The following is an 11,552-nucleotide window of genomic DNA, read 5'->3' as shown; positions in this document are numbered from 1 at the left end:
TCTGAAACCCTAGCGCTAGATCGATGGATTGCGAGCGTGACGACCGAAAGCGATCGCTTTAAAGGGCAAACCAAACACCATTAATTAAATGATGGAAATAAACAAATAAATAAATATAAATATAATATAATTTTATCAAATTTAGGGATGACGTGTCCCACGTTGTAATTTTCTTGATATTATTTGAAAAAACTAACACAAAATTATTTTCTTGATATTATTTTAATGGCTGAAAAAGGCTCTATTTCTCTAAAAAATATATCAAAAAGGAATATAATTTATTTTTTTTATGAAACAAATAGGAAAAAAAATTCATCATTCATAATTTTTATTTCTATCCTCCTAAATAAATAGTGACTTAAAGAAATAATTAGATGTGCAAATGAATTTAAGAAAATCAAATAATATAAAAAATATTAATATTTAAATTTAGATTTGAAATATATAAGTGTATTTAAATTTGATTTAAAGTTTAAAAAATAAATAATTTTGACTTGAGCTTGATTTAAAATGAAATTTGAATTTGAATTCAGTTCGAATTATTAATTTAGAATTATATAAAAATAAATAAAATTTAATTTGAGATTGATTCATGAACAATATAATAAAATAATTTTAGATAAATAAATTATCAAATATGAATTTGCTTGAACTGATTTTTTTTTAGTTAAATGGTAAGAGTTAAATATTTAATTATATATATATATTAAAATATATAAAATAGGCTGTATTATTGATGAAAAGTAAAGAGATTGTGCGTCCCCCGCGTTGCTACCCTACGATGACCCTTACGAAATCCTTGGCACAGGACTGTGGTGGTGTTGGAGCATGGTGGTGGTGCCCAGTGATTTCCACCAATAACAATGAGGTTGCTAAGAATGGGTTAGAAGTACAAAGTAAATGTAATATCTCTTCCGTTAATGCGCTGGGCGGGCATAATATTATTAACTTAATAATCAGAATCAATTTTAAAAAATGATAATTTAAGATCGATTTCGTCATGTACTTAACACTTATATATCTGAATTTTGAATGAATCTTTCTTCTATATAAGTGGAAGTGTGGAACCAATGAAGGAGCCAGAAATGTTATAGCCTCCGAGCTAATTTCAATCTCTCCGGACTACCTTCCTTTATTATCTATATTTTTCATTTTTTTATAATAAATTTAAAGAACAGTTTTTTAAAAAATCTATTGGGCCCTCGGATGGAATTGTATTTGGCTCCGCCCGTGTGTGGAACCATCAACTTAGTTGAGAAATTTTCAATCCAACCAGCCCAAGATGGATTATGGATTAGGCAAAACAATCTATAAGTCCATCAAAAAAAATTATATATATAATTAGAATTTTTAAATTTAAATTACAAATTTGACCCGTGATATCCTATTGAATTTTTCATTTTAGTTTTAAATTTTGAAAAAAAAAAATCTCAATATGAGGGTGAATCTGAGCATGCCACGGTTGGCCTAAACCCACAACCAGCATGGACTGACCCATTTAGGTCAGTCAGATGATAAATTGATAAGATTAGATTCAACCCTTTTTAAATTATTAGTGAGGGTGAGCTAATTTGACATGTTCAATCTAAATTGGTGACTTTACATCTAAGCTACCAAAATACATTAAAAATCTTTAAAAATTAATTACTTTTTATAATATTTTTATTTGTCTCCTTTCAAAAAAAAATTTAAAAATATATATATAATAGCTTAGTATCAAGAATACATTGATTTTGATTTTGACTAAATTTGATAAGTCTAAGATCATTAGTGGTTTAATTTGATTAAAAGTTAATGATGGTTATATAAGTTTTAGATTTAGAAATTTAAAATTCGGTCAAAATCACAAGAGTAATAGGAATATATAGATATTGTTTTGAGATGATAAGCATGAGTTCATTAATGACCTTGTGATAAAATTACACTGAGGTTGTAATTTTTTAAAAACTCATAACACCCTAAATACGATATGGAATCAAGATTGGAGGGCATGATTATATTCAAAGAGTCTCTAGAATATATTGATTCTAGTTTGAATTGAATCTGATAAATGTGTTTAGATCGAAACTCATTAAGAGTGTAAGTGTGATTGATTCATAGTAAAAAATGATGAATCCCAGTAAGTCTCATAGACTCAATCCCTGGGGGTGACCAGTCCGGTCCGACGGATGTTTCCCACCGACTACCAGGGTAAATCGGAAAGCGCATACGGCGGCCAATCCAGATGCCCAGCATCCTTTGATTGTATTCCCCATTTGGAGGAAAATTCCTACAAATACGCTGTAGCTGGGGATCGAACCGCGAGTCCCTGAATCATAATTCGGATGTCCTACCGTTGCATCATTGCCCTGGAGACGATTGATTCATAGTAATCATGTATAACCTTGATTATATGATTACTTGATAATCTTATAATCAAGGTTATGGGAAATAAAATATAACATATATTATTTGGTTTAATCTTAGTTAATACAATAAAAATTTATTTGTTTGAAGGTTTTTTTGTGTATAACTTAGTGTAGAAAATTATATCAATGGTCGGATTAATTATCTATGGTTATATTTACTTTAAATTATGAAAATTAAAATATGACAGTCGGCATGACTATTTATGCATACGATGTAATATATTGAATAATAATTAATAAGTTAGATAGAGTGAAAATAAAATAAAATAAAATAATAATATTAATGGTGATATAAATAAATAAATTTAGATAATATTTTAGAATGTTTGAGGATAATTTTGTGGTGTTTTATATTAGATCTATTTAATTTATCTCAACTATAGATAAAAGTTGATTGATTTGATTAATTAAAGTTTTTATAGAAAACCTAAGTTTAAATTATAAAAACAATGAGATTGTCTCCTCACGCGCGTGTGCGCTCGTCACGCGCGTGTGCGCTCGTCACGCGCGCCCGTCGACTGTCTGCCACCTCCGGCGAGCTGCCTGTCACCTTCAGGCCCGCGCGAGCCTTCTGCATGAATGAACAGTTGTGCCCACCAAGCCGCCTATCACCTTCGGCTCGACGAGCCACCTACCACCTCCGGCGAGTCGCCTTTCATCGGTCTGCCACCTCCGACGAACCGCCTGCCACCTTCAACAAGTTGCCTGCCACCTCCAGCAAATCGCCTGCCACCTCCAGCAAATCACCTGCCACCTCTAGTAAGTCGCCTGCCACCTCCCCCCCTGGTGAGCTTTCCACATGAATGAATTGTTATATTTGAGAAGTGTCATAAGGTAATCGTTTTACGACTGTACTATTTATTAAATAAATAAAAATTACTATTTAAGTGTATATTTTTTATGTGTTTGATTGAATCTTAAACCTATTTACTGAATGTCTGCAATACAATTCATAGCATGAGAGAATTTGTGATTAGATCATAACTAGTGAGTATCTTTACATGTGTAATTATGGATGTATTTAAATTATCCTTAATCGATGTATTGATGAACGTGGAAGTTATCGATTCTGTTGAAACTATCATGTTTTAAACTCTTTGGTTTATCAAGTAGTTGTTCTCACTAGCTGGAAATATTGAATGTTGAGAGTTAAACATGAATACTAGTTAAAGGTAACTAGTTTATTGGAGTGACATGTCATAAGACTTCATATGGTTCGATACATATGTTAATGAAGATTTCAATGCAGCTTAAGTGTGAGTTTCCTTTAAGTGCAAGTTACCTTTGATTTATGGTATTCAAGTCACTTTGGTCATGGATGCTTATAAATAGTCCTTAGATCTGAAGTCACTATGGTTCCCTACATAAGTAGTTGTGTACTTTAATATCGACAAACGTTACATGTAATAAAGTGGACTATAAAGTCGATCATTGGTGTGCAACAAGTTATGCGAAGGGATGTGAGCAATGTAGATGAGATATATCCCTTTCATATGACGGAAGTGATATCTATGGACTCTTTAATTAAGTAAGACTACTAAAATACATAGTTATGCTCAAATAAGTCAATATGAGAAATTGAGTTCATTTGGTCAAGTGAGTTTACTTGGAGATCAAGAAACACAAAGATTGATAAGGGGGTGACACAATTTATGTCTTATGGATTAATTTAGATATCAATGATAGAAAAAGCAAGTTATATAAAATAATAGACACATAAAGGTTAGACTGGATCTCGACATTTTCATTACTTGGGTAGTAATGATCATTGCTTATGTATCTAAAATATTATTTTAGATATACATTGTTATGAGAACCTATTGGGTCACACACAAAGAACATGTTGATTTGGAGATGGACTTATTTGAGTTTGACTAAGATATGATAGACTCTAAAATTATAGGGTTAAGTATAATCTGAGTTAAACTCAAATGAATCCAACTATTGGATTATTGGATTAAGTCTAATTTAAATTAGACTCATTGGATTAAACTTAACCATTAAAGAAGATTAATATCTATTAATAGAGATTAATAAAATATTGATGAAAAAAAGAGCAAAAAGCAAAAACCTTTTGTATTCATTGGATGACATTTTATATTCATTAGATGACCTTTTATATTCATTAGATGAGTTAAAAAGTCATTTTTGATGCATTTTCATGAATGATTAATTTTCTAATCTCCTCTTCTTCTCCCCATGGTCAAATCATCCAAGTTGCTAGCACAACAAATGTGCTTTTTCTTCCTCTGGATTAAGGTTGAGTTAGTTCCTTGATTGCTCAAGGATGTCTCTCTTGTCTGATATGACGATAACTTGGCTATGATACCATATGTCATATGTTGAATCCTCTAGATGCACGTTCTTCCTTGTAAAATGCTAAGTAAATCAACTTAAATAAGTAAAAAATTTGAAAAATCTACAAATAAAGAGAGCTAACCTATTTATAGTACTCAACCTAAAATAAATAATTAAAATCTAAAGAATTCCATTAGACATTAAGTCTTACTACTAATGGATAATTCTAGATACTCTTCTACTATTAGGGTGGTAAACGATTTCATAGTGTTAAAATTTATTTGATAAGGTAATTGAGTCAAGTCAATCCAAATCTAAAATAAATTAAGCCATTGAAATGGTTGTTCAAGTTTGACTTGATTTTTTTTATGAGCTTGATTTTAGTTTAAGCTTGATTCGTTTAGATGTTTAAACTTTAAATTTAAGTTTGTTTGATTATTTAAAAATTTTATAATTTTTAAACTTATTTGATTAGTTATTAAATTTGATAATATTAATTTATTTATTCATTTTGAATTATCTATCATGAGAGTTTTATTGATAAATACACTTCAAAAATTTTGTTCAACAATATTATTCATAATCCTTATACATTTCAATAAAAAAAAGATGGATTTCGCTACCCAGCAGTCTCATGACCACTTATGAGGAAATAATAGGGAAATTGCAATTGTCCACTACGGAAAGACATTGTCTCAACTTCGTCGAGATTCAACCCTTGCCTCCGCACTAACCAACTCAACAATGAGGCTTCATAATCCTTACATGATATTTATTTTGATGAACTGTTCAAACTGATTCATATAATTGACTTTATTCTACTTCAGCAAAAGATGGAATCTGCCATCTCAGCGGTCCCATACGGTCAATCCCACGACTATATATGATGAGGTAAATCAAAAAGTTATAGTTGACCACGACGAAGGAGGATATTATCTCAATTTCATCGAAATTCGATCCTTGTCCACTTCAACAACTCGCTCCGGACTTTATCTTACCTACTATACTTATCATGTGTTTTGTTCAAATACACCGGCGTTAAATGCATAGCGGAGTCTATCACGCAGGTCATCACCTTGTGTGAATCGAACCCCTGACCCTACAAGATTAGAAAAGAATAGATCAGAGACTGGACGCTAGTGTTCCGATCCCTAACCCTAACCCTCAAATAATACTTCCTGGATTCGTCTTCTTCTCTTATCCTCGTCGTCAGCTTTGCAAGCTCCCAGCAGCCAGGCGAGGGCGGATGGACAAGATCGAGCACTCTTTCCTCAACGTCAATGGCGTCTCCCTCCACGTAGCCCACACCGGAAACGGTCAGTGCGCCCACCTCCCACTCCTCCACCCTCCTCCCTCCCACTGAACCCTTCTCGCTGCAGGGGAGAAGGGCACCGTGCTTTTCCTCCATGGATTTCCCGAGATCTGGTACTCTTGGAGGCACCAAATGCTCGCCTTCGCCGCCGCCGGCTTCAAGTGCATCGCGCCCGACAGCCGCGGCTACGGCCTCTCCGACCAGCCGCCGGAGCCAGAGAGCACCACCTGGGACGACCTCGTCGCCGATCTCGCAGCCATCCTCGACCTCCTCTCCATCCCCAAGGTACCAGCTCGCTTTGCCGTCATCTGATCTATTCACATCCGACTCACTCACATCGCCGTCCAAAAGGTTTTCGTGGTCGGGAAGGATTTCGGCGTCTGGCCGGCGTACGGTCTCGCTCTCCGCCACCCGCACCGAGTCCTGGCTGTCGTTACTCTGGGAGTGCCCTTCATCGCCGGACCCTTGCACATCGAAACCCTTCCCGAGGGCTTCTACATTCACCGGTGGCGGGTACAGAACACTACGATTCCTCCATCGTCCGATCCGACGGAGAAGCTGATCAAGCTAACGATTCTTGTGTTCCTTCTCGTGTACCAGGAGCCAGATCGAGCGGAGGCAGACTTCGGTCGGTTCGACGTGAGGAGAGTCATCCGCACCATATACATCCTCTTCTCCCGGAGTGAGATCCCGATAGCCGAACCAGGGCAGGAGATCATGGACCTTGCAGATTCATCCACTCCCCTGCCGCCATGGTTCACGGAGGAAGATCTCAATGCCTATGCCGCTCTCTACCAGAAGTCTCTGTTCAGATTTCCACTCCATATTCCATACAGGTAACATCAACATCCCAAATCAAATTTCTCTGCTCCGAATCATATTTTTTTATTACATTTCAGATCTATTTTGTTGTTAAGGTTTAGATCATTAGGACGTTATAAATTAAAAGTCCAAACTATTAACATTTAACATTTTAAGGATTACATTTTACATTGAAGATCTAATTTGTTGTTTAGGTTTAGATCATTAGATTGTTTAGTTTCAAGATTAATCGGGTCTGAGACATCTAAATTATAAAAAAAATATTTACACATTTATATTTCAGATCTAATTTGTTATTTAGGTTTAGGCCGTCTCAAGATTGCTATGCTGTGCGACTCCCCGTGCGCGACGCGTGCGCGACACCCGCGACCCACCGCCGCTGCCGCCGCCCTCGCCGCGCCGTCCGGCCGCCGGCGCCTCCTCGGCCATGATCGACGCGCCACTCGCCGGCGCTTTGGCCGCAATTCGGCCCGACCGGATAGTGGCTGCGTCGACGAATTTGGCCAAAACAGCCATCCCCACTGTGCGCCAAATTCGCGGTCGGAGATCGGCGGACTCGGTCGGATCACCGTCGACAATGGACGCGCCGTTTCTGGTCCAAATTGGTCGGAATCCGATCGCGATTTGGCCGAAAACGGCGCTGCCACTGCCGACCCTGTTTCTGACCGAATTCCGGCCACTATTCGGCCAGAATCCAATGCCGGACGGAGCGCTGGCGAGCAGTGCGTCGATCGTGCTCGAGCCGGCGACCGGCGGTGGCCGGACGGCGTGGCAAGGACGGCGGCAGAGGCGGTGGGTTGCGGGTGTCGCGCACGGGTCGCGGATTTCTCATGCGCAGCATAGCATTTCTCTTAGGTCATCTAACTTCAAGATTATTTGGTGAAGGTCAGACACCTAAATTATAAAAATATTAACATTTACATTTTAGATCTAATTTATTGTAGGTTTAGGTCATTAGGTCGTCTAACTTGAGAATTAGTCAGATGAAGTCTGCACATCTATATTTTAAGGATTAATATATATTTCAGATCTAATTTGTTGTTTAGGTTATTAGACCGTTTAACTTCAAGATTAATCGGGTAGTCCAGACACTTATTTTCTAAAAATATTAGCATTTACATTTTAAGGATTAATATATATTTATATTTTAGATCTAATTTGTTGTTTAGGTTTAGATTATTATACCGTTTAGTTTCAGGATTAGTTGGACGAAATATTTACACATTTTAAGGATTAATATATACTTATATTTCAGATCTAATTTGTTGTTTAAGTTTAGGATATTAGACAATCGGTAGTCCGGACAACTAAATTATAAAAAATATTTACATCTATATTTTGAGGATTAATATATATTTACATTTCAGGTCTAATTTCTTGTTTAGGTTTAGATCATTAGATTGTTTAGTTTCAAGATTAGTCTGACACCTAAATTATAAAAAAAAATATTTACATCTATATTTTTAAGAATTAATATATATTTATATTTCAGATCTAATTTGTTGTTTAAGTTTAGGATATTAGACAATTGGTAGTCCAGACAACTAAATTATAAAAAATATTTACATCTATATTTTGAGGATTAATATATTTTAAGGATTAATATATATTTATATTTCAGATGTAATTTGTTGTTATTTAGGTCATTAGGCCGTCTAGACAACTAAATTATAAAAAATATTTGCATTTATATTTTGAGGATTAGTCCATCTAAATTATAAAAATATTTAACATTTACAATTTAGATCTAATTTGTTATTTAGGTTTAGGTCATTAGGTCGTCTAAACTATAAAAATATTAACATTTACATTTTAGTCTGCACATCTTGTAATTAGGTCATTAGGTCGTCTAACTTGAGAATTAGTCAGATGACAGTCTATATTTTAAGGATTAATATATATTTCAGATCTAATTTGTTGTTTTTTAGGTTATTAGACTTTAACTTCAAGATTAATCGGGTAGTCCAGACACTTATATTATAAAAATATTAACATTTACATTTTAAGGATTAATATATATTTATATTTGAGATCTAATTTGTTGTTTAGGTTTAGATTATTATACCGTTTAGTTTCAGGATTAGTTGGACGAAGTCCATACACTTAAATTTACACATTTTAAGGATTAATATATATTTATATTTCAGATCTAATTTGTTGTTTAAGTTTAGGATATTAGACAATCGGTAATCCAGACAACTAAATTATAAAAAATATTTACATCTATATTTTGAGGATTAATATATATTTACATTTCAGGTCTAATTTCTTGTTTAGGTTTAGATCATTAGATCAGTTTCAGGATTAGTCAGACTTCGTCTGGACACCTAAATTATAAAAAAAAATATTTACATCTATATTTTTAAGGATTAATATATATTTATATTTCAGATCTAATTTGTGGTTTATGTTTAGGTTATTAGACAATCGGTAGTCCAGACAACTAAATTATAAAAAATATTAGCATTTATATTTTGAGGATTAATATATATTATCAAATAGCAAAAAAAGTCCTAAAATAAAAGATGCAAAATAGCAGAAAAAGTCCTAAAATAGACATATGTAAAATAACAGAAAAAGTAGTAATGCCTATGTTAGCATTGTCTATATAGCAATGAATGCCTAGTGGTAGGGAAAATTTAGACTTGGGGGCCCCAACATCAATCCAAAGATGCCGAGCAGACCAAGCCAAATACGCCAAGCCATGCCCAATAAGCCCAATAGCCTATCCTAACATTTATATGCGCATTATTGGGCTTATTGGGCATGGTATATTTTGGCTTGGCGTATTTGGGTTGGTCTGCTCGGCGTCTTCGAATTGGCGTTGGGGCCCCCAAGTTTGAATTTTCCCTACCATAGGCATTCATTGTTATATAGACATGTCTAACTTACTACTTTTTTGTTATTTTGCATATGTCTATTTTAGGGTTTTTTTTTTTTTTTTTTTGCTATTTGATATGTTTTCTGCTATTTTAGCCCTTTTTCTGCTTTCTTTAGGGGCAAATGTGGGAGGGGATTTTTTACATATCAGGTCTTAATTCTTGTTTAGGTTTAGATCATTAGACCATTTAGTTTCAGGATTAATTAGACGAAGTCTGCACATCTAAATTAATATATAAAAAATATTTACATCTATATTTTTAAGGATTAATATATATTTATATTTCAGATCTATTTTGTTGTTTAAGTTTAGGTTATTAGACAATCGGTAGTCCGGACAACTAAATTATAAAAAATATTTACATCTATATTTTGAGGATTAATATATATTTACATTTCAGGTCTAATTTCTTGTTTAGGTTTAGATCATTAGACCATTTAGTTTCAGGATTAGTCAGACAAAGTTTGGACATCTAAATTATAAAAAATATTTACATCTATATTTTTAAGGATTAATATATATTTATATTTCAGATCTAATTTTTTGTATAAGTTTAGGATATTAGACAATTGGTAGTCCAGACAACTAAATTATAAAAAATATTTACATTTATATTTTGAGGATTAATATATATTTACATTTCAGGTCTAATGTCTTGTTTAGGTTTAGATCATTAGATTGTTTAGTTTCAGGATTACTCAGACAAAGTCTGGACACCTAAATTATATAAAAAAAATATTTACATCTATATTTTAAAGGATTAATATATATTTATATTTCAGATCTAATTTATTGTTTAAGTTTAGGATATTAGATAATCTGTAGTCCAGACAACTAAATTATAAAAAATATTTACATATATATTTTGAGGATTAATATATATATATATATTTACATTTCAAATCTAATTTGTTGTTTAGGTTTTGATCATTATACCGTTTAGTTTCAGATTAGTTGGAGGACATCTAAATTAATATATAAAAAATATTTACACATATTTTAAGAATTAATATATATTTGTATTTCAGATCTAATTTGTTGTTTAGGTCAATCACCTAAATTATAAACAACATAACATTTATAAATATTTAAATTATAAAAAAAACACACAATTACATGTATATTTAGAATGAGACAGATTAATTCGTTGTTTTAGGTCGTTACATAAGTCATCAGTGGGAGAGAATCCAAAAGTTGAAGTTCCTGCATTGCTGATCATGGGAGAGGAAGACTACGTGTTTAAATTTCCAGGAATGGAGGAGTATATCAGGGGCGGAAGGCTGAAGCAGTTCGTCCCTGAACTGGAGGAAGTAGTGTACGTCCCTGAAGGATGCCATTTCGTTCAGGAGCAGTTCCCTGAGCGAATCAACGACATTATCCTCACCTTCCTTGAAAATCAGGTCAAGAAGCTTAACGAGTAGGAGTAGGAGGAGTGTTGCTTTCTCCACGCGACTTTGAATAAACTACTGGAACGATGTGTTTGGAGTAGGTATGGAGTTATTCTAGTAGTTATGGAGTACCTGTTACGATGTATGACTTTAATGTATTTTAAATAAATAAGCTTAATTTGGTTAAGATGATCAGTTTGACTTTTTTTTAATGTGATATTGATCAAATTAATAAATAGTTTATATATATATATATATACTGATCTGCTGGGCGCCTATTTTGTGGGCATTCGTGGGCGCCGCAGATCCACCGTCTATCATGCCGATCACGCGAAATCCGACCGTCCACTGCACAGTGTTTCTTCTCTGATCTCCGTCGCTTCCGGCCGCCATCGCGTCGCCGTCCGGCCACCGCCGGTCGCCGGACCAGGCCCGATCGACGT

At 34.1% G+C, this 11,552-nt stretch overlaps 1 protein-coding gene across 1 annotated transcript; it reads left to right on the top strand.

The window, feature by feature from the left end:
* The first annotated feature begins 5,862 nt into the window (after positions 1 to 5,862).
* Positions 5,863 to 11,296, top strand: LOC141843123 (epoxide hydrolase 2-like). Its single transcript, XM_074731156.1, has 5 exons — positions 5,863 to 6,022; positions 6,086 to 6,303; positions 6,370 to 6,531; positions 6,619 to 6,854; positions 10,878 to 11,296. Exons 1-5 carry the CDS (start codon positions 5,953 to 5,955, stop codon positions 11,140 to 11,142), a joined length of 951 nt encoding a protein of 316 aa, XP_074587257.1. The 5' UTR covers positions 5,863 to 5,952; the 3' UTR covers positions 11,143 to 11,296.
* The last annotated feature ends 256 nt before the right edge of the window (positions 11,297 to 11,552 follow it).

The sequence above is a fragment of the Curcuma longa genome, chromosome 12 (genome assembly GCF_044706935.1).
Source record: "Curcuma longa cultivar G26 ecotype Majalengka, Jawa Barat chromosome 12, ITB_CL_G26_1.1, whole genome shotgun sequence".
Classification (NCBI taxonomy): domain Eukaryota; kingdom Viridiplantae; phylum Streptophyta; class Magnoliopsida; order Zingiberales; family Zingiberaceae; genus Curcuma; species Curcuma longa.
This window is presented reverse-complemented; position numbering and strand designations above follow the sequence as displayed.